General features: G+C 43.4%; 1 protein-coding gene across 3 annotated transcripts in view; it reads left to right on the forward strand.

Moving 5' to 3' along the window:
- The window catches only part of EEFSEC (eukaryotic elongation factor, selenocysteine-tRNA specific), a 282,568-nt gene that overhangs the window by 86,326 nt on the left and 170,128 nt on the right, over positions 1 to 26,114 (forward strand). For all 3 annotated transcript variants that reach the window (XM_019658666.1, XM_019658667.1, XM_019658668.1), the window contains exon 2: positions 23,946 to 24,153. In XM_019658666.1, the coding sequence (XP_019514211.1) occupies positions 23,946 to 24,153 (208 nt within the window). The remainder of the gene's footprint in view (positions 1 to 23,945; positions 24,154 to 26,114) is intronic.

The following is a 26,114-nucleotide window of genomic DNA, read 5'->3' on the forward strand; positions in this document are numbered from 1 at the left end:
TCAGTCCCCTCCGTCTCAATCCAGAAAAATGTCTAATTGTATCTTGAACTCATTTACATTGCTTGCTTCAATGGCCTCACTTGGCAGCTGAGGCCATATGCTAATTCCACCCTTTTCATGAAGGAATTCTGCTGATTTTACTTATTTTTTTATGGTAGATTTCCCCACCCCCTTCCTTCTTTTTTTCTCCTGCTCCCCGGTAAACAGTTTCCTAAGTCCATTCTCTTAGGCCCTGTGACTCTGCAAACTCGGAACCATCCACTTGGTGGAGCTCTGGATAGGCCTTGCCTTTCCAGTACCTTCTGCTGGGGTTCATCAAGAATGCCCCACCTTGCTTTCTCTGCTTTAGAGGAGGGGCTCTCTCTGGCCTGGGGACCCATTTCTACAATGCCTGTTCATGTCTGAGGTCACAGCAACAACCATTGTTTCTTTAAAACAACCAGAGTGTGAATCAGCAAGCATGGCCCTGGGTTTCCTGCCTCAGGTGCCTTGTTCAGGATGGACCTCACTTCCATGATGATAGAAGGGGCCATGGGCTGTTCAGATCTGTGTCTGAGTCCCAGCATTGCCCTTGCCAGCAGTGTGGCCTTGGATGGGTTTCTTTACCACCCTGAGCCTCAGTTTCTTAATCTGTACAGTAGACATGTGAGGACCCACCTTCCCCCTCATGAGGGATTTGTTTGTGGTCCTGTCCAAGTAGACATAGCCTGGACCTTCTCTTCAGGCCCTGGGCCACCTAATCTTCATGGCATGTGGTCCTATCCTTGGCATGGTCACTTGGGTTGCTCAACTTTTCTTCTCTTTCTGTTTCTAAACATGCACACATACCTTTTTGGAGTGTACTAGGGTATCACCATTAAAGAACAGGGAAGAATCCATTAATTGCTAATGGAGGGCACATTTTCAGTTATTTAGAAGGTTGAGTCTGCTCTCTCCTGGTTCTTTTCATTCACTCCCTGAATATTTATTGAGCAACTGCTCTCTGCTGCTAGATGTGAGGGATCTGTGGGCAAAAGCCCGGGTCCCTGTCCCAGTGCGTGAGGCTGCAGGGGAACCAGCGAATCACAGATTAGGTGTGTCCTACGGCAGTGTGGGAACTGTGGGACCCTAAGGGAGGGCCACCTTGTTCAGACCAAGGAGAACTGGGAAAAAACCAGGGAGAGTCAGGAGAGACATCTAAGCTGAAGTTTGAAGGCTGAGGTACCAGGAGAAAGATCAGAATGGGAGGAGTGCTTCAGGAACATGTCTACATGACAAAGTCCTCGTGTGGTAGAGATCATAGCTAGTTGAAGATATGAGAAAAGTCAGTCCTGCCAAAGCATGGAGTGTGAAGAATGGGGAGTGATAGATGAGGCTGGAGAGATAAGGTGGTGGAGTTGGGGGTCCAACCCCACGGCCCATCTCTCTGTCCCTGGGTGGGATCTCTGATCGTCCACTCTCTTTTCCATACAAGGTAATGTAGTGCTTTCAGAAATCAGAGCTTTGGGCTAAGAGTGCTTGCGGTCAAATCCTGTCCTGCCACTGATGAGCTCTTTGATCTTGGGCAGGTGATACAACTTCTCTGTGCCTTGATGTGTTCCTCTGCAAAATGGGGGTATTGATGATATTACCTACATCCTAGGACTGAATTAAATGAGTTAATGCACAAAACATTTAGAACAGTTGCTCAACTCATAGGAAGCACTCATAATTATTAGCTATGATGAAAATGCTTATTTCTTATAGAAAGGACATACACCAAGAATTAAGTGAGGACAGGACTCTGTCCTACAGGAAATTCCAGCCTTGTGTCTCTAGGTTTTCCTGCTTCATTCTTCTAGGAAAATCATTGTCTTAGGTTATTATCAGACTTTCTAGCTACTAGAAGTATTTTGAGACTCAGTATGGAGATCCACGCTTGAAACTTGAGGAAAAAACCCTACCAGAGAGAAAATAACATGTCAATAACATGTTGGAGCTTTTACACGTAATTACTTCTTCAATCCTCATAACAGTCCTATGAAGTAAGCACTTTTTTGTCACTCCTGGTTTTACACAAAGTTGCTACAATGAGGGTCTCAGTCCAGTACGTTAGGACGTGGGGGAGCCAGCACTGCCTCTTCATCGGCCTGGAAGAGGCCAAGGCCAGAGAGGGAGAGAGCTCATCCTGTGGCCCAGCAGGGGCCAGGTCTGAGCTGAGGTTCGTCAGATCCCCAAGCCTATGGCCTCTGGTCTCCCTTGCTATAGCACTTGGGGGTGTGGTGACACCAGAGAGCCCACTGCCCTTTTCATGCCGGATGAACCCTTCCTGGCATCTACTTTCTCCATCCCTATCAAGGCCAAAATATAGGTCATAGGGGTAAGAGGGCTTGGGACTGTCAAACTGCCAGAGCTCAGCAGACTGGTCCTGAGTGCTTTTCTGATTCCAACAGGTACTGGCCAAAGAAGCTGGATGTTTATTCTGTTTCTTCCAACTTTCTTTTCTAGAGAAAACTCCCTCCAGAGACCTCACACTGGCCACTTTGGACAACGGACATGTTTTTTTTGGGCCATACAGTTTAAACATGTTTTTGAATTGGTTGTCAACGTTTAAAAATTGGCAGATTTCATATAATAATCCAGATATTTGGCTTCTCTTGAAAAATTGGAAGATCTGGCAACTCCAGGCCCACATTCCTGTCTGGCAACGTGGGCTGGAGCTGAGGAGAGACTGTTTCCTCCAGCCTGGTGCAGGAGTTTTTGTTCCCTGTAGTCTCACACCTCGTCTTGCTCGTAGCCCACCCCACTCAGTTCAGGTGCTCACATGGCCCTGTAGGCTTTTATGTCTGGGAACACTGCTCATCACTGTCCCCATTTCAGGACAGGTTTTTGTCCAGTAGTAGAATTTGTGAGAATGGGAACTCAGGTCCTTCAAGAACACGGATAATTATCTCTTCCATGATTAAGTATCTGCTGTGTGCTTGGCCCTGAGTTGTGAGGTTTGCATGTATGATCTTTGAGTCCCACAGTGTCCTGTGAATAATATATGATCCCATCTTGCAGATGGAGACACTAGGGTTCAGGTAGGTAAAGCCCTGGGACCAAGTCTCACTAGACATGCAGGTAGGGGAAGCAGAAGTGGTATCCAGTGTATTCCCTGTAAAGCCCTGGTTGTCTCTCTCCCCCACGCACTGGCCCTCATTATCATGGTGACCTGCACATCTGCAGGTGTTTCTCCTCACACCTTTCCATAGGAGTGTTTCAGGTGTGCCCTGAAACCCAGGTGCCGGCCAGCTCCTAGAAATGGAAAGACTCCTGGTGAAATTACTTTCAGAGTTTCCTTTTGGCATCACAGGGTACTGTCTTCAAGAGAATTCCTCTTTGGTGCCACTCAGTAGGAGGCCTGGCGGAACAAAGATGGGCCTCAGATCAGGCAAATCCAGGTTTGGCTCCTGGTTCCACCATATTCTAGCTGTGGGAGTTGTACGGTCTTGAATTGTACTGTTCCTCCCCCCCCCCCCCACTTCCTTTTCTGCCTCCCTCCCCTCTCCCCATTTTCTCCTTCTCCCCTCTTCTCCCTCCCCTCCATCCTTTCTTCCCTACCCTCTTCCCTTTCACTTAGTGAACACTTACTGTGTACTGAACACTGTTTCTAGCTCTTCAGAGCCTCAGATTTCTCATATGTAAATGGGCTGTTGCCTGCAACAGTGGCCAGCAAAGTTTAGACCCTTGATAATTGGCAGCCACTCTTAGGAACAATGAGAATTTCTTCTTCATTTTCACAATGGAAATCACATTGACAGGGTCCTTGAGTTATAGAGTTTTAGTGAAAGTATTGACTTAAAAAGTAGCATTTTCCCCAAGGCGCCTTGATAAAAGCATTGGGAAGACCTGGGATTACATTGACTTGCACAGGTCTCCGTAATGCTGGGCCCCTCGGTTCCTATGGATCAGGTACCTTTTTTGTTCCAAACACTGTGTTAGGTGCATCACCTAACTTCCTAAAAGGTTAGTAGTGGTTTTGACTAACTACTGGACTAACACCCATCTCCATTTTCTAGATTAAGAAATAGATCCAGATTGTTTAGGTGTTTTATGAAAGACACAACAGCTGGTAAGTAGAGCAGAGATTCAGACTCGAGTTGACCCTCCCCAAAGCTTGAGCTCTTTATCCTCCACAGTGAGATCTGACCACAACCTCTGCCCAGGAATGCGAGTGGACCCAGAGTGTCAATTGGCTGTAACAAAGATTCAGGAATCCTCTGTCTCCCTGTAGTCCTGTTGTTCTTCATTGATGAGCAAGTCCTCATGTTTATTTGGTACTGCTGGGGAGTGTTCCCTGGTGTCATCTGGAGATTCTGAGCCATCCTCTCTTGCCCACCCCTGGCTAAGAGAACTGTGAGGGCCTGGGTAGTCCACTGACAGGGTCTCTTTCCTAGCTGAGGTGTGTGTTTGGGACTTACAGATATCACTGACTGTGAAGTTTGCCTGGGTCACCCTATTATGGGTTTTCTTAATAATTGACGTTCCCCTTTCCACCTCTTACTGTTTTGTCCAGAAGTTCTTGCATCCATATTTGGTGATTTGTTTCTGTTTCCCTCCCCCATCCCTGAGGTATCTGCCAAAAGCCTGTATAATTTGTATCATCTCCCAAGCTGTTACAGTATATGATATGAGGGCCCAGGATAATTTAGTTATTTTTGAAAAAAGATTCTTAGCAAAAGTAAAAAAGGGGGAAGTTTTTATACTCACTGCATGAAATAGACAATATTTCCTGAAACAGGAGATATGAACCTCAAAGAATTTAAAATAAAACATTCATTTTATTATTTTTTTAAAGAAGGAAAATGAGGAAAAAAAAAGTAGAATAGTCAGTCTTTTTATCCTAAGTACAGATGAAATTGATTAAACCTTAAAGACTGGCCTCTGCACACCCGGTTTATTAATTGGAGAATTTCCTCTTACCCAGAATGGGAAGTTCACATTAAAATTGAGCTTGCCCCTGAATGGCAGTGACACTTGAGAACTGAACATTTTCCACAATCCTATTTTCTCTTCGGTGCTACAGGAAATCCTAAAATGGTTAAAAAGTGGAGGGGGTAGGGGGATTGAGAGGACAGAGCAGAAACCATACATTTTAAGGAAGCCTTCTTTCATTTCCTTGTAAAGCATGAAATCAAATTACGGCTCATGGCCCACAATTATTTTATTTCTACATTTCAAATTCCATTTTCTGCTCCTTTTCACTGCTCTTGAACAGGAGTTGTACTGTTGTGCAAAGTCAGCTAAAAAGATTACCCAGATAGACTAGGACACAGTAGCTTAAAGAAGCAAAAGGCAAACTGCCTGGTGAGGTTGACAGCCCATGGCCCTGCAGAGCCAGCGTCTGCCTCTACCTGGACAGGTGACAGTGGTGGCCACCACCCTCTTTGGCTTGGAGCTTTTGGAGGCATGGACACCTCTGCTCTTCCTGTGATGCCTGAGCCTGCTTCGCTTCTCTCCTGAGGAGGGCGCTGGGAGTGGTGTTTACTCCAGTGCCACCTAAGAGTGGGCCACGCACCTGTGATGAGGGGTGGTGTGAGGCGGTGCCTGGCGAATAATACCCCTGCTTGACAGGGTTAGAAGGCCATGCGTGTTTTAATTCTCAACCAATCTCCCATTTTGTTGAAGAGAAAGACTCAGTTTAATGCGAATATGTCTTTTACTGGCTCTTGCTTACCCCTTTTTAACAGAGAGCAGGCCTCAGGCTCAGAGCTTCAGCAGGCAGCCTGTGTCCAGTTAGCATTTAATAACATTGTTTTACATTGTTTGTCTTTATCTTTTATCTTTACAGTTAACTTCTTATGGCAATGTTAATGTATTTACTTTGGTGTAAAGTTCTTTTTAATATAAATGTATTTGGGTTCAAAAAATAACTTGATTTAAGTGTACATAAGTAAGTAGTAGTAAAGGTAGTGTCCATGGGTATGGCAGCAATCACAAAGGTGGTATAGGGATGGGAACCCTGGTTTAATTTATACTCCCTCCCTGAGTCAGGACACACTGTTCTGAAGACCTCCAGGAAAGAGCTCTTTAAGGTTGTCTTCAGTTATCCATCCACATCTTTACTAACTCTGCCTCTCAGGAAATTCCTTTAGATCTACCTGAGCTCCCTTGTCCATCAGACAGGAACATCTGGTCTCAACCTCTGAATGTGGGCAGCTCCTTCACACCCTCTCCTCTTGGCCTCATGGTGCATACAGGTTCATGGGCTCTGGAGATAGCAAGGGCTTGGCTGGGTTTGAATTTAGACCTACAGTTTGCTAGCTGTGTGACTGTGGGAGGATTGCTTCAAATCTCTTCAAGTCTTGGTTTCTTCATCTGTGAGTAATTATAAATACTTTTTTTTTTTTTTTTTGGTAGGTGATCTTTCAGGACATTCTCTGGTGGATTAAAATGAATACAGGTGTAAACATGGTCTCTTCATCTTGTTCATTGAGTGGTAAATTTATAAACAGAAGTATTGCTCTTGTCCTTTATATAATGAAGGAAAATCATTTCAATAATACCAATGAAGCCATGAATTGGCTGCAGAGTTGATGGACAGATTCACCATCTAAGCATTAAATTGGAACAGTTAAGTAACAAAGTTGAGTTGATTTCATAAACTATCTGGAATAGCAGTTGAGCTTGAGAACAAACAAATTGAGCCTAGGAAACAAATGAAAAAAAAATGAATGAATGAATGAATGAGGTATTTCTTTCTATTATCACAGATTACCCATGCCTTCCTATTTCTCTCCTAAAAAAAAGGACCTCAGCTGCTCATTAGACTCTGTTAGAGAGAGACAGTCCATATTGGTTTAGAGCACAGATTGTAGGGTTAGCCAGCCTGGGTTAATCCTGACTCCATCACTAGTTGCATAACCTTAAACAGTTGCTTTACCTCTCTATGCCTCAATTTCCTCATCTTTAAAGTAGAGAATATACTAGTGTCTACCTAATAAGATTGTTATGAGTCTGAAGTGAGGTAATATTGGTAAAGTGCTTAGAAAAGTACACAGCACATACAATAAGCTCTATAAACATATTCATTGAGTAGTTAAATGATAATAAATCAAAAGATACTGTCTCTTTGACTTTATTATGTAGCCTTCTTATTGGTTTCTATAATTTTCAATTAGTTTATCATCATAATCATCATCTTCAGCACTATTGTTCTTCTTATTATTATACAAATATGATCTTGGCCAAGCTAATTGCCTCATAATCTGTTAGTCTCATCTATATCTGTGAGAAGTACATATCATTAAGTACATATCATTACATGGAAATGCTATAGGATCCCAAGCTGAATTTCAGACTTTTCCATAACAGTGACAATCACAAATCAAGAAATAATAGTTCAGAACTAAGTGAAATGGAGATAAGCAATCTATCAGATGCAGAGTTCCAAACACTGGTTATAAAGATGCTCACTGATCTCAGGGAGAACTTCATCAGAGAGCTAGGAAGCATAAAAACAGAGATGGAAACCATGAAAAAGAACCAGTCAGAAATAAAGGATACAATAACAAATGAAGAATACATTACAGGGAATTAGATGAAGCAGAGGATCCAACCAGCGATGTAGAAGATAAGGTAGCAGAAAACACCCAACCAGAACAGCAAAAAGAAAAAAAGAATCCAAAAAATTGAGGAGAGTTTAAGGGGCCTCTGGGACAATTTCAGACATACCAACATTCACATTATAGGGGCACCAGAAGGAGAAAAGAGAGAGCAAAGAATTGAAAACCTATTTGAAGAAATAATGACTGAAAACTTCCCTAACCGGGTGAAGGAAATAGACATACAAGCCCAGGGAGCAGAGAGAGTCCCAAACAAGATGAACCCAAACAGGCCAACACCAAGACACATTAAAATTAAAATGCCAAAGGTTAAAGACACAGAGAGAATCTTAAAAGCAGCAAGAGAAAGGCAGTTAGTTACCTACAAGGGATCTCCCATACGACTGTTAGCTGATTTCTCACCAGAAATTTTGCAGGCCAGAAGGGAGTGGCAGGAAATATTCTAAGTGATGAAAAGCAACAACATACAACCAAGATTGCTCTACCCAGCAAAGCTATCATTTAGAATTGAAGGACAGATAAGGAGCTTCCCAGACAAGAAAAAGCTGAAGGAGTTCATCATCACCAAACCAGTATTACAGGGAATCTTAGAAGGACTTCTTTAAGATGGGAGTGGGGTTAAGGATGGGTGAAAGGGGAAAGGTTTAAGAAGTACAAATTGGGCTGGCCGAGTGGCGTGTTGGTTAAGAGCTGGCTTGGGATGCCAGCTCTGAGCAGCAGGGCCCCGGTTTGGATCCCACATGCGGGCCAGTGACTCTGCGCCCTCTACAGTTAAGATGGTGACCAACAAGTCAACCTGGAGCTGGGCTGCCATGAGTCGCTGGTGACCGCGTAGGCTGCAGTGGAGCAATAAATACCTTCTTACTGGGCTGTTGTCAAGATTAATTGAAATAGTGTACATGGTGCATTCTTAAACTCTCAATAAATGTTAATTCTCTTTTTCCCTTTCCCCACTCCCTGACCCTTTTGTCATCTTTTTTTTTTCATTTTGAAATAATTTCAAACTTACAGAAAAGTTACAGTAGTACAGAAAGCGCCCATATACCCTTCATTCTTTAGTTATCTTAATGACTGTCCTCAAGTGTGTTGTCTGGTTTTGGTGCACCCAGACTTAGGAGACGCTTTCTAGCAAGCCTGTCCATGGCTGACTGTGGTATGAGGACAAGTCTGTAATCTCTTCATTGGTCTTACAGAAAGAGGAAACATCATTAACAAAGATCTTTATGACCTCTAAACAGACATTATTGGGTGTCTATCTCCATCTCTCTTCTGCCTGCAGCATTGGATTGTCATAACTTGTAGGATCAAATCTAACCTCTCTACAATTTCCTAATAGGAAAGACGCACACAGATAATGGGGCCTGAGATGGCTTCATGTGTGCGCAGGTACGGCATGAAGGGATGTCAACCACGGTAAGGAAGTTACTCCCTCTTCAGAGTTCTTTAAATCCTCGAATTCTGTTAAGGAGGAGGTCTTTGGTGCCAGGAGCTTTACCACTTCTTTTAACATTTCGAGCTCTGGTGTCTGGCTAGAATTTAGTAGCAATGTTTTATTTTTCTTGTACTTTTAAAAACATTCTTCTACTTACGGTAAATAATACTGGTTTTCCAGTGATATAAAGCTTTACTTTTAAAAATAAGTAGTTTTTGAATCAGTAATGTATGTACATGGTTCAAAACTTAAAAGGTTAGACAATAAGAAGTGGATCTTCCTTGCACCCCAGTCCCTGCTTACCTAGTTTACTTCCCTAGTCAAACTGCTGTGACCAGTTTCTTCTAAAAATTCCAAGGACAGTGACCTCAAGCATATCTTTTCTTGTGCAAAATCTGTAGAAATGGCAGTATTCTGTGCACACTCTTTTGGCAAGTGTTCCACTCGGAATACAGAGCCACGATGTGCTTTTTAGTAGCTGTATAATACTCTGTTATGTGGATAAACTGAAACATAGGTAACTAACTGTTTCCCTCCTGACCGGCAGGCAGTCAGGCTGGCCTCATTCATTATTGCTGTTACAAACAAGGTGCATGTCCTTGTATGTGCTTCCTTTGCATGTGGGATGTGTCTGGGTCACAAGGTGTGTGTTTGCACCTTTGATAGCTATTGCCAGAATGGCCTCCAAAAAAGGTTTTGCCAGGATATGTCCCAAGTGGAAAGGATTGTCTATCTCCCCACACCCTTAGTAGCAGGGGTTACCAGATGTTTTGAGGGATGACATGGCCTCGAGCTGCACAGCTTGCCTTTGAATTCTAGCCCCTTATCCCAGTCCTTTGACCTTGTTCCCTTGTCTCTACATGGGGATTGTTCCACAGGGCTGCCTGGAGGGTTCTCAGAGTCTGTGTGTAATCTGCAGTGCCTGACAGGGCAAGGATTTACTGCTTATCAGCTCCTTTCATTATGGTCGGGATTATTTTGTCAACCCACTAGGTGTAAACTAGAATCTCAGTGTAGTTTCAATTTGCGTTTTTCTTGTTATTGGTGAGGTAGGGCATCTTATATGTCTGAGCTATTTGTATTTCTTTTCTTTGTTCCTGCTTTCTGTCTGACTTCTCTCCAGCTACCCTGGCCTCCTTGCTGATTGCTTGACACCCTGACATCCTGTAGTGTCTTTGCACTGGCCCTTCCCTCTGCCTGGAATGCTCTGTTTAACTGCCAGCCTCCTCTCCTCTGAATCCTGGCTCAAATGCCTCCTTCTCAGTGAGGCCCATCCTGACAGCCCAATTTAAAATTGCCGCCCGCCTGCCTCCCATACATTCCTGAGCCTTCTTTTCCTGCCCTGTTTTTCTCCAGGACACTTATCATCTTCCCGGCTTCTGTGAGATTCACGTATTATGTGTATTGTGTGCTTTTGGCCTTACCTAACTGGCTGGTGAGCGCCGCTTATAAGGGGTAGGGGTTGTTACCTGTTCTCATCACTGGGGTGCTGGCAAGGAGGGAGGGGCTCAGTGAATGTGTTGAGTGTGACCTGTCTGTTGATACTGTTTTTGTTTTTGAATGGATTGTTGCTCTTTTTATTATCAATTTGAAGAAGGTGTTTAAATATTAAGGAAAGGAGTCCTTTGTGACTAGTGTACATTTTAAGCTTATTTCACCAATCATCGTTGACCTTTATCATTTTTTTTTCTATGCAGAAATGTTTGATTTTTATGTTGTTAAATTTGTCCATCTTTCCTTTTTTTGTGTGTCTCTGGGTTTTGTATCTTGCCTAGGTGTTTTTTTTACTTTTAAGATTATAAAAAATACTGTCATGTGTTTTCTTCCAGTACTTTTCCGTTTTTATATTTTTATGTTTAAAACTTTTATCCATTTGGAATTTATTTAGGTAGAATGTGTAAGGTAGAGACCCAATTTTAGTTTCATCTAGGCGGCTACCTACTGTCTCTGTGTCACTGTTGTGTGCTTTTCCCCATTTATAAATATGGACAGTGAGGTTCAGAGAAGGAAGTTTACCCAGGATTTTGCAGCCAGAAAACCTGATTCTGCACCACTGCTCTCTCGAATCTCTATATAAGTGTTTTGCCACGAGTCTCCAGCGTTTATTGTGCTTTGGCTTTTCTTCCTTTTGGCGGGGATCTGGCACCTGTTTGTCGGCTGTCTTGTCCATGGCTGTTTATTTTTCCCCTTGGTTTCATACTTGGGCTTTTTTTCTTGTATCCCCTGTTCCTACACCACTAACATCGTTCTCATTGTTCTCCTGGGTTTCATTTTTTTTTTAATTTATTGGGGTGACATTGGTTACTAAGATTGTATAAGTTTCAAGTGTAAAATTCTATAAGACATCATTTGTATATTGCATTATGTGCTCATCACCCAAAGTTTATTCTCCTTCCATCACCATATATTTGACTTCCTTTACCTTTCCAACCTCCCCTCTCCCCTTTACCCTCTGGTAGCCACCATACTGTTGTCTGTGTCAATCGGTTTTTTTGTTTGTTTTGTTTGTTCATTTGTTGCTTTCTGTTTTATATTTCACATATGAATGAAATCATATAGTTCTTGTGCTTTTCTGTCTGACTTATTTTGGCATGATGTTATCAAGATCCATCCATGTTGTCACAAATGGCAGTATTTCTTTTCTTTTTTTATTATTAGTTTCAGGTGTAGAAAACAACATAGTGATTAGACATTTATACCCCTCACAAAGTGATAACCCCCAAAGTCTACTACACCTCTGACATTGTACCTAACTATTACAATACCATTGACTATGTTCCCTATGCTGTACTTGACATCCCCTGACTATATATATATTTAATTATACTTGACAGTCAATATTATTTTATATTAGTTTCAGCTGTACAGAGCAGTGGTTAGGCATTTATATAATCTATAAAGTGATCCCCTTGATAAGTCCAGTACCTATCTGATAACCTACATAGTCTTTACAATATTATTGATTATATTCCCTATACTGTATTTCATATCCCTGTGAGTATTTTGGGATTACCAATTTGTACTTCCTAATCCCTTTACCTTCTCACCCATCCCCCAAACTCCATCCCATATAGCAACCATCAATTTTTTCTCTGCATCTGTGAGTCTATTTCTGTTTTGTTTGCTCATTTATTCTGTTCTTTGGGTTCCACATATAAGTGAGATCATATGGTATTTGTCTTTCTCAGCAAATAGCAGTATTTTATCTTTTCTTATAGCTGAGTAATATTCCTTTGTATATATGTACCACATCTTTTTTATTATTATTATTAGTTTCAGGTGTACAAAACAATGTAATAGTTAGAAATCTACACCCCTCATAAAGTAATAACCCTCCTCCCCCAACCTACTACCAGTCTCTGACATCATATATAGCTGTTACAATTCCATTGACCTATTCCCTATGCTGTATTGCACATTCTGTGACTATATATATATATATATATACATATATATATGTATATATATATATATATATGTATGTATATATATATACATATATATTTGATATTCATTATTATTCAGCTTCAGCTTTAGGTGTGCACTGCAGTGGTCAGGCATATACACTGTCCATGAAGTGGTCTCCCTAATAAGACAAGTATCCATCGGATATCCTACAAAATCTTTACAACATTATTGATTATATTCCCTAAGCTGTCTTTTGTATTCCATGGCAATCTTGTGGTTACCAATTTGTGCTTCCTAATCCCCTCACCTTCTCCCTCATCCCCACCTCCCTCCCATCTAGCAACCCTCAGTTTTTTCTCTACATCTCTGAGACTGTTTCTGATTAGTTTGTTCATTTATTCTATTCTTTAGATTCCACATATAAGTGAGATCATATGGTATTTGTCCTTCGCTGTCTGACTTATTTCCCTTAGCATAATGTTCTGTAGGTCCATCTATATCATTATAAATGATAAGATTTCATTCTTTATCATTGAGTAATACACAGTTTCTTAATCCAGTCATCCACCAATGGCATTTTGGTTGTTTCCATATCTTGGCTATTGTGAATAGTGCTGCAATAAACATAGGGGTACATATATTTTTTTGAATTAGCGTTTTGGATTTCTCTGGATAAATACCTAAGAGTGGAATTGCTGGGTCATAAAGTAGTTCCATTTCCAGTTTTTTTTGAGATACCTCCATACTGATTTCTATAGTGGCTGTACCAATCTGCAGTCCCACTGACAATGCATGAGGGTTTGTACCACATCTTCTGGATTTTTGTTGTTGTTGTAGTTTTAAGGTTTTATCAGGGAATTAGGGAAGGGAACAGTGTTGGGGAATTGGGGATGGGGAACATTGTGTTTTTCCAGGACCCAACAGCTCCAAGTCAAGTTGTGTCCTTCAGTCTTAGTTGTGGATGGCGCAAGCTCAGCTCCAAGTCCAGTCGCTGCTTTCAATCGCTGTAATCATCTGAGCCATCCAGCTGCCCGTTGGCGTCTCGCGGCTGCTCAGCTCAAGGTGCCGTGTTCAATCTTAGTTGTGGGGGGATTGGGGGCACAGCCCAACATCCCATGTGGAAGTCGAACCAGCATCCTTGTTGTTAAGAGCACATGCTCTCACCAGCTGAGTCATCCTGCCACCTGTTGGTAGCTCAGTGGCAGCTTTGCTCAGGCGCAGCTCATTGGCCCATGTGGGAATCGAACCGGTGACCCTGTTGCTCAGAGCTCGCACTCCAACCAATTGAGCCACCTGGTTGGCCCATCCACATCTTCTTTATCCAGTCATCTATCAAAGGACATTTGGGTTGTTTCCATATCTTGGCTACTGTGAATACTGCTGCAGCGAACATAGGGGTACATACATCTTTATGAATAAATGTTTTCAAACTTTTTGGGTAGATACCCAGAAGAGGGATTGCTGGGTCATATGGTAGTTCTAGTCTTAATTTTTTGAGGAACCTCCACACTGTTTTTCATAGTGGCTATACCAGTTTATATTCCCTCCAGCAGTGTATGAGGATTCCTTTACTGCCATATCCTCTCTTATTTCTTGTCTTGTTGATAATAGTCATTCTGACAGATGTAAGGTGGTGTCTCATTGTGGTTTTGATGTGCTTTTCCCTAATAGCTAGTGAAGTTGAGCATCTTTTCACATATCTGTTCGCCGTTTGTGTGTTTTCTTGAGAAGTGTCTGTTCAGATCCTCTGCCCATTTTTTAATTGGATTGTTTGTTTTTTGTTGTTGTTGAGTTCTGTAAGTTCTTTATTTTTTGGATATTAACCCCTTGTTGGAGTAATTGTTTGCAAATATCTTCTCCCATTCATTTGGTTGCCTTTTTGTTTTGTTGATGGTTTGTTTTGCTGTACAGAAGCTTTTAGCTTGATGTAGTCCCGTTCATTTGTATTTGCTTTTGCTTCCCTTGCCTTTGGTGTCAAGTTCTTAAAATCCTCTCTAAAACCAAGGTCTATAAGTTTAGTACCTGTGTTTTCTTCTATGTATTTAATTGTTTCAGGTCTTATATCTAGGTTTTTGGTCCATTTTGAGTTAATTTTTGTGTATGGTTTTAAATAGTAGTCTAGTTTCATTATTTTGCATGTGACTTTAAAGTTTTCCTTTTGGGTTTCTTTAGATGGTGATAAATGCCCCTTTTGCTCCCTCCTGAAGGACAGTACCTCTGTTTTCGGATGTGTCCTCTAGGACACTGGCAGTTTGCTTTTGCGCCTTGTCTGGTCTCCTCCTCCTTTCCACCCTCTGAGTTCTTTCCACCTGCTCTTCAAGGATGTTGTAGGGTTCCTGGGAGACTCAGGAGGCAGCTGGCAATAGAAAAAGCAGAAATTTTGAAGTCACACAGCCTCGCCCTGCCTCTGCTGTTTACTGTTCTGTGACCAGGCCTCAAATTTCTCTTTATTAAAATGAAAGAGTCTCCTCCACATGGAGTTGTGGTGATGGTCAGTTAACGCACATCAAATGGAAGTCAGAAGCTCAAATGGAATCAAGAACCAGGCTGGTAGTATAAATGCCAGGATATCAGGCAATAGGGAGTTGTGGGGACCAGGGTAAAACCGGGAATATATCACTGTTCTCAAGGCAGCTGCTCCTCAGCCATGTCAGGTGCAGGCCCAATATAGTCACATCTGCTCACTCATAAAGACTTTTATGTGCCCTCTTGTAAGTGTTGGCAGTATGTTCATATTCTCAGAGGCACCGTGCTAGCTAAATTCAAGCCTGTGCATCTTTGAGTGTCAGTTTGCAACCAATGATGTGAAACCCCAAGCCCAGGGCCAGCTCTCAATCCATGGTGGCTGTTGCGCTGAGTGTGGCCGCATCTTTTGGGTTTCTTTTTGGTCAAGCAGCATGCTGGTTTCATTGGTTACTAGGTCACCTTCACTCCTAATTATTACTACAATATTTTGAATGCCTGAAATATGTTCTTTTGGTCCATTTGGTGGGTGGCATGTCATTTACCTAGAGAATAGGAAACTGGGGTTTCGTTGTTAATGTGTCCTGGGACCTTGATGACTTAGGGAAGATGTCCATTCCTGCCTGCCCAGGTTCTCCTGCTCAGGTATCTCCTGGCTGGTCTGGTGGAATACAGTAGGATGTTTGTGGAGGAGCCCACCTTTATAGGCCAGGTTAAAACAATAAGGATTTCCTGCCCATTGGTGGACATGGTACTCCAGGCTGTTGGCTGGCACTCACCAAAGACCCCTGTGAGGGGCTCACGGATACCACTAGATTTGGGGGAGGAATTGTTGGTATTTGTTCCACATTGGTGTTAATATTCTTCTTCCTCTTCGTCCTGTAAAGGGTATGGGACCTTTGTGTATAGATGAATCATAGGGAAGGAGATGGCAACTTTGGGGGCTCTTACTATGCTGAGCATTGTGATACAAATACTAATTCCGATAGTGCTCCTAGTATGTTCCAAGTGCTGTGCTAGCCTTTCCTTGCTCTTTAAGGTGTTGTCTCTGGTATGAGCATTCTGTCTATAGAGGAGGAATCCAGGCTCCAAGAGGTGAACAGGTACACTTGTCTGAGGCTGCACAGCTGGCAGACGTGGAGCTGTGCCTTAACTGGGGGCCTGTCCTGTCCTGTTTCCCTGCCTCCCCTTGTGCCTACTGGAACACTGCAGATAGGCTTCCTGAACTGCTGCCGTACCCCTCCCCATGGGGTTCTTTGCTCACATGCTCCAGAACAAAATTGACCAGCTGTCTATCTTTGTATCTGAGACTCCAACAAGGTCAATAGAAATGGAAATGGGGTTCTTGTCCCTGTTTTACAGATGAGGAACTGGAGCTCAGAAAGGGTAAATAGCATTATTAAGCTGTCTTCCCTCTGAAGCTGTTTATGAAAATGACTGTCTGGTAAGATTAGGGTCGAGCCTTTTCCAGAGCCTCTTCCCAGTAACCGAGGCCTACTATGGCCCCCCGCTAGATGGTCTGGGCCTGATTAGGGCCTCCAGCCTGTTGAACTCATAACACATCCTGCAGTGGATGAAGTGGCCCTGGCAATTGTGTAGCAGCATGGGACAGCGTGAATGTTTGATGTCAGGTGAGGGAGGCGGGGGTGAGGAGAAGGGCTAGCAGGCAGTGTGTGCAAGTCAGACGCATTGCCTTGTCACGTGGGGGCCCAGGGCCTGACCACTCCCCTGTTCTCCTTCTCTCCCCCCCCACCCCCTCAGTTGCCTCAGTTCTTTGTCCATGTGTGTTTTTCTGGGGCTGCCTGGACTAGTGGGAGTAGCCGGGCTCTGAATGCTGAGGCTGAGCCAGAGCTGAGAGCTTGGCTCAGCACCAACAGTCATCAGTGCAGCTCCTACTTACTGAGGGCCCGGTGGGCCCTGCTCTGTGATCCCCGCCCCTCCCCCCGTGCCCCCAAACCTTTTGCAGTGGGTACCTTTGTTTATATTCTAATTTACAGACAAGGAGATCCAGCCCGTGGTAGGGCTGTGATTTGGACGCCTGGCTGCGAGCCCCCAAGCCCTTGTCTCTCCTCTTCCCACTTGGCCCTTAGCTCCCCACCTACAAAATGACACTGTTTGCTAAGCCCCTTCTGTTTCCAAATCCTTTGATTCTGTGCTGAGGAGGACGGGATGGACATGTCTGGTGCACAGACCCTCTCCTGAACCAATAGGAATTTGAGAGGGAAAGTCCAGAGTCACCCTACTTTGGGAAAAGTATCAGAGGGAGAAAAACTAAAATGCACGAAACCTATATATGCCTGATTGGATTCTCCTTAAGGAAACAGAATGGCCCCAGTGTGATAGAAGTCTTGATACCTCATGGTGGAGAGGCAGAGCCAGGATAGCTGAGCCTACTGGAGTCTGACCAGTGCTGGATTCTCATTCTAGCTGGATGGTTTGGGGAAGTTATTTAACCTACCTGAGCCTTGGTATTCTTGCCCATAAAATGGGGAGACAAGCAATACACTGAATAAATGCGTATAGATAGCAGCAATAATGACCGCATCTGGGATTACGGAGCTGTAGTGAGTCCCTCCTTCCACTGGGCTATGAGGAGCTACACTCTTACGGTGACTCCTGATACCTGCTCTGCTGTCCTGCAGTACCCATCAGTGTGGGCACACATGCCCCTGCCCACATACAGAGCCAGTATTCCACTCTGGACACAACATTGTTGCTTAGGGATGCGGGGTGCTGTGATAGAAAGAAGTTGGTGGCCCGAGTTCACATCACTCTGTCTGTGTCCTTGCTCCTTGACCTCAATTTGGTTACTTCACATCCCTGAGCCTTTGTTTTCTTGTCAGTGATACCCATATCATAGAGTTGAGATGCAGTTAAAATGAGATGAAGAAGCATAGAACACAGTGCACGCCACCGCAGCAGGGGTTATAGAAGGAAAAACAATCATAGCAGCTAACATTGTGGAGGATTTCCTGTGTCTGAGGTGCTGTTCTAAACCCTTTCCATATGTTAAATCATTTAACCCCACAGCAATCCAATGACTCCATTGTCCTTATACAGATGAGGAAGCTGGGGCACATGGAAATTGGATGCATTTAGCAAGTGGTCATAATAATAGTGGGATATAAATTGCCACTGCAGTTTCATATTGTTGATAACAGTGTATTTGTATCATTTATTGAATATTTAATAAGTCACCAGTTAAAAATACATTTTTCTTTATTTTAATTTTAATGATTTCTCCTTTTTAGAATGCCCATAGTTTCTGATTAAAAATCAAATTTGGATTAACTGTCTGATTTGCGGTTGCTAAAATGTTTAAAGTTTTACGTTCTGCTTCTCCAGCTGAAACTTTTTTTTCTGAACACGCTTTTTTTTCCTTCAGTCCCAGAAGGAAAATTACATCTCATAGATAAATTATTCTTTGTTAAATGCTGACCTTTGTAAGTTTTTATTTTTGAAATGATTAAGATATATAATCTACAGAATTGGAAATTGTAATTTTTAAAAGTACTGAGAAACTTTAACCCTGTTTTAATTATTCTGCAGACCTTTAAAGGATTCTATAGTCAGTACAACCAGATGAAAAGCTCTGATAGACTGAGAAGTATAGAGGGTCATTTGTACACTTCAAGTTCTTGACTGTGTTTCCCACCCACTCGCTCACTCTGTCCCTCTGGTCTCAGAACGATTTCCTACCCTGGGTTCGTGGGAATTGGGAAGGACACTGTTTGATTCATTCTGTGGAAATACTGGGGATTTTGAAAAAGACAAGACAGGCCAGTTATGTCACTTCCTGTCATCTGATCAAACGTTTGATGAAGAAATGGGAGTAACTGAGAGCTGCTGCCAGGCAGCAGGCAGTTGCCTGATGCTGACCCCGGTTCCCAGTGGTGCCCTGGTTCTCAGTGGGGCCAGTCAAGTCGCAGTGACCTCTGGTCTCCTTAGAAGTCCCTAATATTGGCTGCACTATAGCAGTCTGCTCGAGAGCCTGGCCTTTTGGAGCAGTTATGTGCTCCCTGCAACAAAGGCGGCTTGTGGATTAGCTAGAGTGAGGCCGCACAGCAAAGCCCCACAGGCCTTGGAGGGTTTGGGTTCCATCTGCACTTATCTTTCTGGGTTTGTGAGTTCAGTGTCATTTCCCGTCCCCAGGATCCCAACAGGCATCAGAAGGGAGATGGGCTAAATACTTGGAATACATCATCTTTCCCCATCAGCCACTGGGCCAAGACAAGGCACTCCTGGATAGTTTTATAGACTGATAGGAAATTGAATCTTAGAGAAAAGGAACAGATTCCTGGTAAAGAAAGTGGAGGATGTAGGGGGAGCTATCGTTTGCTGAGTCAGTCCAACAAAGATAGATTAAGCTGTGCCCAAGCTGGGTCTTGTGCTGGTTGCTGTGAATACAAATTAAAACCTTAGGCCTTGGTCTGTGAGCTCTCAGCGTAGGGTAGGGTGGAGAGGAAGTGCCAGGGCAAGGGAGGTCTGGACGGAGAGGAGCAGGAGCAAAAGCAAGGCAGGGAAAGAGTGAGAATTAGCATGGGATGTGCCTTAATTCCCATTGTAAAGTGGAGGCTAGGGAGGATTGTGGGCAAGGAGGCTAGAGAGGAGCTGGTCCCCATTAGCAAGGACAGGTTGTGTGTGGCATGTGGGTAAGAACAGGCACTGGGGTACAAATGTCTTTTCTACCCTCTATTTACTGTAGAACCAAGGATAGTCACCTAACTTCTCTAAACCCAATTTTCTCATCTGTAAAGTGGGTCAGTAATAGTTTGGGTGAGGTAAGGGATGGCATTTAGGTTCTAGAGGGAGCCCAGATAGTTGAAATTACTCTTGAAACAAGGTCCTTAAGTCACCCATGGGGTAGTGTAACCTTGGCTTTGTAGATGCAGCTTTGTCACCAGAGTTAGGGGCCATCAGGCCAGGTACTGGGCCCATTCTGTGGTGACGTCTTCGTAGAGATTGGCACACAGGCTAAGAACCCAGGCACTCCTCCTTGCTATTCACCTGCAGGCTTTGTCCCATCCTGCTGCCTCAAAACCTGGCCACATAGCCGTGACAGGTGACAGATTTGCTTGTGGCTGGAGAACTGTTGGAGAGGCCTGGGTGGGTTGGGCTCAGGTATATGTGTGTGTTGCCCTGGGGCAGAGCAGGGAGCACAGAGAAGGGTTCTGCCCTATGCTGGGCAGAACGTGATGCTCGGCATAGGTAGAGCCTACCAGAACTGTGAGGTAAAAAGAACGCCACCGAAGCCACATCACAGAGGTTGGTTTCAATCAGAGGGCAGTGGGGACTCTTAGCAGGAGAGTAGCAGTCAGGTCAGTGTTTTATTTGATTATTTATTTATGTACCTAACATTATAATTTTATTTATTTCTGAATGTATAGTACATACCCTTGCTTAAAATGAAAAGATGCAGAAGAATATACAGTCAAGAGTTTCCTTCCTACCCCTATCTGTCTATTACCTAGCTCCTCTCCCAACAGACAACCAAGAGTTACTTTGTTTTGTATCCCTTGAGAGATATTTTATGCATATAGAAGCAAACACTCATATACGACACACACGCGCACACACACACATCCCTACACTCCTTCCCCTGCCCTTTTAACTCAAATTACATTGTTTTACCCTTTTTCTCACTTCACCCGGGAAATCATTCCATAGTAGTATAGAAACAGCTTCTTCATTCTTTTTAATGACTGTATAGTATTCTATTGCATGAAAATAGCATTATTTATTTTTACCTTGTCCTCTACTGATGGGCATTACCATGGTTTTCAACTTTAGCTACAATAAGCATGCTATAGGGAGATTTCACATGTACATGGGCATGGCTGCGTCAAAGATTATGTATGTTGATAGCTATTTCCAAACTGACCTTCATCAAGGTTGTACTTATTTAACTAACCCCTCTGCACCCTCCCAACAGTGTATGAATCAATTATGTATCTTTAGAAAGTTCCTTTTGGTAGGCTATTTGGAGGATGGATTTCAGAAGGACAAGTCAAAGTGAAGGGACCCTTTAGGAAATAGCTTACATGGGCCTGACATGGGCCTTGGAGACTGGAGCTGGAACAGAGATGGATTCCAGGGGTGAGTTGGTGATTTGGTATAAACAAGAGAGAATCTTTCAGACAATGAGGTTTTATAAGCCTCAATTATTTAGAAAGGTGAGTCTGTTTTACATAATTTGTCCTGTTCATGGTAGATGATGGAACCAGTATCCTCCTTCTGTTTGGCTGTAGTAGAGACCTGGGCCCTACTGCCTGGTGACTTAACAAGGGAGGTGCCAGTGGGGCTGCTGTGAGCACCTGGCCTATCCCTCCAGGCTCCTTTGGACCACAGCTCCATTGTGTCCCTGGCTGATAGGATAAGGTAGGAGAGGGGCCTGGTGAGGGCAGAGTGGAATGGAGGGAGGAGAGTTGGGACTTTCTGAGGCCTACTTACAGTCAGAGACACATACTGTTTCTCCTAAGGGAGGCCAGGGGAGCTGTAAGTGAATGGTGACCAGGGAAGAATTCCTCCTTCATCAGGAACCCTGGTTTCTGGTGGCCTTTGGTGCCAGTTGGCTGTATGATGTAGACTGTGACTCCGAGTCTCATTTTCTTCATCTGAAACACTAGATTGTAAAGATTAAGTGGCAAACTATTACACAGAGTGTGTCAACAAAAAGATCACTCCTCCTCCTCACCTTCTCTCCCTTCCAGCAGTGGGGTTGAGGCATGAGAGTCACCCACAAAGTCTTCCCCTGCCTCACATTGACACTAAATTTGGTCCTGAAAATTTCTCATGGAGCAAAGAGGAAATGTTTGCATATTCTTGCATCCACAAAAATAGTACCTGGTTTTTTTTTGGAAACTATTTCAAGTCCCATTACAAAGGACATAGTGATTTCACTGGCTAACATTTGTTTTCCTAACATGACTTAACGATGGTTTCCCTCATTGACTTCTCTGTAATTTGTCCACCTGCTGTTGTTCAGCCCAGGTGTGGCTATGTATTCAGGCCATGCTCACAATTGGGCATGCATGCATGCACACAAACATGCACACATACATACATACATGCACACACACATAAATGCACATGCATACACATGTACATATGAGTTCTGACAAGTTCGCAAACTCATCCTAGAAAAAGTGTTACATACCTCATTGTTGAATATCACTACAGTCACCTTCGAAGTACTCCCCTTGGGAAGCTATGCACCAACGCCAGAGCCTAGTCCACCTTTCAAAGCAATTTTGGAGCTTTTTCTTGAATTGCCATCAGAGCTGTTGTCATGTTACCCTTGATGTCCTGAATGTCATCAAAATGTCTTCCTTTCAGTATTCCCTTTATCTTCAGATAAAGAAAGAAGCCATTGGGGGCCAGATCAGGTGAGTAGGGAGGGTGTTCCAATACAGTTATTTGTTACTGGCTAAAAACTCCCTCACAGAGAGTGCCATGTGAGCTGGTGCATTGTCATGATACAAGAGCCATGAATTGTTGGCGAAAAGTTCAGGTTGTTTTCGTCTAACTTTTTCACGCAGCCTTTTCCGCACTTCCAAGTAGTAAACTTGGTTAACTATTTGTCCAGTCCCTCTGATATCAAAGAATCCCTCTAATATCAAAAAAGGTTAGCAACATCGTTTTGACTCTTGATTTGGACTGACAGAACTCTTGTCGTGGAGAATTGGCTGACTTCCATTGTGCTGTTGGACGCTTTGTTTCAGGGTCGTATTGGTACATCTACGTTTCATCACCAGTGATAACACGACCCAAACATTATCTTACCTCTCCGAAAGGTCTTGGCAAACTTCGACTCTCCTTTGCTTTTGTTCATTGGTCAGCTACTTTGGGACCATTTTTGCACACACCTTTCTAATGCCAAGATTTTCAGTTAGTATTTTCCTGTTTCTCTATCAATGTTTACTTGGTCTGCTATGCTTCTCACAGTCAGCTGATGATTTTGACACACAATTCGATGATTTTTTGCAATGTTTTCTTCAGTCTGCTTGCTACTGGCTGCCCTGACCTCTCTTCATCAGTGACACGTTCTCTCCCCTCAGAAAAACGTTTAATCCATTTGTACACTGCCATTTTCTTCATGGCATCATCCCCATAAACTTGGACTAATATTTCCCTGATTTCACTTCCACTCTTGCCAAGTTTAACAAGAAATTTAATGTTTGTTCTTTGCTCTAACTCAAGCTCAGACACTCATGCGATGGCACACAAAAACACGCAACAACAATAGTAAACGCCACCCAGGAAGACACCGCCACACGTCGACACGAACACAGCTGTGAGACACTTGATATACCCAAGTTATGAAATCTTACTGAGCTTTTGTACAGTGCTGCCAACATAAGCACACAGTGGCAAGTTTGTGAATGTAATTGTCATACCTCATACATGCACACATGTATGATGCTCTGTCGATATAGCTGAACCTTGCATGGTCCTAGTCCCTGAGAAAGAACAGGAAGCCCCCCAGCTAGAACAGAAAGGACAGAAGAAGTGAGCAGATACAGTCCAGCCAAGCATGAGATAATCATGATGAAATCACATGTACTGTGAGAAGACCCAGGAGCCATGGAGGAGGTGCCCCCTCTCCACCCCAACTCTTCCTTTACTGTTTCAGCTCTTATTTCCTCTGTCTTGGCAAATCATTGGGCATTTGCCAAGTCTAACACTGAACTTTTTTCTGCTTGTTTTGTCCTTCGTAGGATGGAATGAAATGATAGGATTGGTGAAATAGAAAGACATAAGTTTTGGACTTACTCAGCCCTACTACAGGCTAGCTATGTGGCCTGGGTGAGCTCTCTTGTAGGTCTCAGTTTCCTCATCTTTAAATGGGGTAACATGCCTGCCTCTCATGGTTGTTATGAGGATTCAATGAAATCATGTAGGTCAAAGCACATCACCTGTGGCCTGGTGCTAGGAAGTATGTGGTAATCATTCATTTCCCACTCCGTCTACCTTTAATACTTTTAATTTGGTCAGTTTTACTTGACCTAGGGCATCAGGCTGCTTTCTGAGCTCATCTTCCCCCTTTCCCTTTCTAACTTTGTCTTCTCTTTTCCCAGGGGCCCAGATCATTGATCTGATGATGCTGGTCATCGACGTGACCAAGGGGATGCAAACCCAGTCAGCGGAGTGCCTTGTGATCGGGCAGATCGCCTGCCAGAAGCTGGTCGTAGTGCTGAACAAGATAGACCTCTTGGCTGAAGGGAAGAGACAGGCAGCGATTGATAAAATGACCAAGAAAATGCAGAAGACCCTAGAGAACACCAAGTAGGTTTGCCAATGAGAGGAAGGTTCACATACACAAGCAGGCTTCGGGGTATACACGATTGGACAGGTAGTTGCTAGCCTCCGGTCCTAGTAAGATCTCACCTGCCCCTTGCTTACATGAAGGGTAAAAAGGCTAAGGTGCGCTTGCAAGAGGCCAAAAAGTACAGAGATATACATAAGCAAGGAGTTGATTTTTCAGGTAATTTCCTAACATGAGCAGTGGGTGGGTGGTTCTGCTCTACATGGCTATCCGAAACCCAGGTTGCCTCCATTATGCTGGCCCTCCACAGTAGGGTGTGTCCTTGTCTGTGTGGTCAAAGCAGGCACGGACAATGCTGTGATCACATTTATAGGAAGGTCCAGTGTGTAGGTCCTGGACCTGGAAGGGGCATACCCTTCCCACTGAGATTCTGTTGGTGATGACTCTGTCCTACCTGCTCATTTAGCCAAGGAATATGTCCCCTCACTCTCTGTTTAGGTGCATCTAGGTCATCAAAAGGGAATATGAGTTCTGGTGAATGACAAGAGGTTTCTGTTACAGAGGCTTATAAAGTTGGATGGATGGACAGATGGATGGACCGATGGACATTGTTGTTGAGGGGAGACGATGAAAGGTCAAATAAAAAAAAGACCTTTGCAGTATTTCATGCTAAGGAGTTTACAATTTCATCTTGTGGAAAGTAGGGAGTTGTTAAAGAATTTTGTGCAAAGGAGTGACTGAAAGAGGTTTCCCTCCCATTCAGAGATGGCTGGCTGCAGGTGGAAGGATGGTGTGGCCAGGAGGGTCTGGAGGCAGCAAGGAGACAGACAGGAAGAGGTGGTAGATGTGATTTTTCCAGGAAGGGAAGGGTGGCTCTGAGTTGAAGTAGTGGAGGGAAGGGATGGTGATCTGGGGAGATCTTTAACAGGAGACTCAACTGGCCTTGTCAGACTATTTGCTCTGCTTACAGTCAACATATTCTGATAGGAGAGATCATGTGGACATAAAGATGACAGTGCTACTGCTAGGGTGGTGGTGGGAGGGTGTGAGGATTATGGGACAGAAGCCTCCTGGTTGCTTAGGTGGCCAAGGGAATGACTAATTCTGATGTGGTCGAGAAAATGTCCTTGTTGAGCACACAGTTGGCAAACCTCATTGTTTTATCAATTCCTCTCTTCTTTTCTGGGCCACTGCCTTTTGGTCAATACTAAATAGCGGTCACTGGGAGACAGTGATGCTTCGTCTGTGCTATGCAGCCCGAGACAATATCCTGCTACTTCCACCTCTCTTTCTGCCTGTGGAGGGCAAGCAAGTAGAGAGTGTTTTTGTTTCCCCATCATAAAGATTGATATGCCTTCCCATCTATGATTTTTTTTTCTAGATCCAACACCTGCAGCTCTCGCTCAGAATTCTCAAGTTGGTTAAATTAAAGCGCCAGCCCTGTGAATGGGCCAAATATGTCATAAAAGATTTCCTAGCATTGCCTTTTGTTAGCAAAATTCATCAATCTGATAAAATCGACACATTTAGATAAGTGTTGCATAAGAATTCAGACTTTGTTATTCTCAACGGAAGTGGATATGAGACTGTAAAAAGGAAGATAAAAAATATCTTCCTTTTTAGTGAGTTATTTGATCTTCCTGCCATTTTATTTATTTGTCAGAAAGGGGCGATCAGGTCCTTCAGACTCCTGCATAAAAACCCAGCACAATGTCACTATCATTTGCTGTATAAATAGCACCTTTTGGGAAGGGCTTAGGGTACTTTTAAGGGTGAATTAATATTATTTCAATTAGTTAAATTTAAGGAAAATTCTCACATGCATGTTTAAATTATTCTGTTAGTTTATTGGTTGAAGATCAAATTGTGGATTTTATCACCACATCCAGAGGAAATTGTCCATCTGAAGGGCCTTTGAACCTTGTCCTCTCCTCATTCAGCACCCAGAGAGCTGGGAGAGAAACGCAGATAAAGGAAAGGA

This window comes from Hipposideros armiger, unplaced genomic scaffold, assembly GCF_001890085.2.
Source record: "Hipposideros armiger isolate ML-2016 unplaced genomic scaffold, ASM189008v1 scaffold_286, whole genome shotgun sequence".
NCBI lineage: Eukaryota > Metazoa > Chordata > Mammalia > Chiroptera > Hipposideridae > Hipposideros > Hipposideros armiger.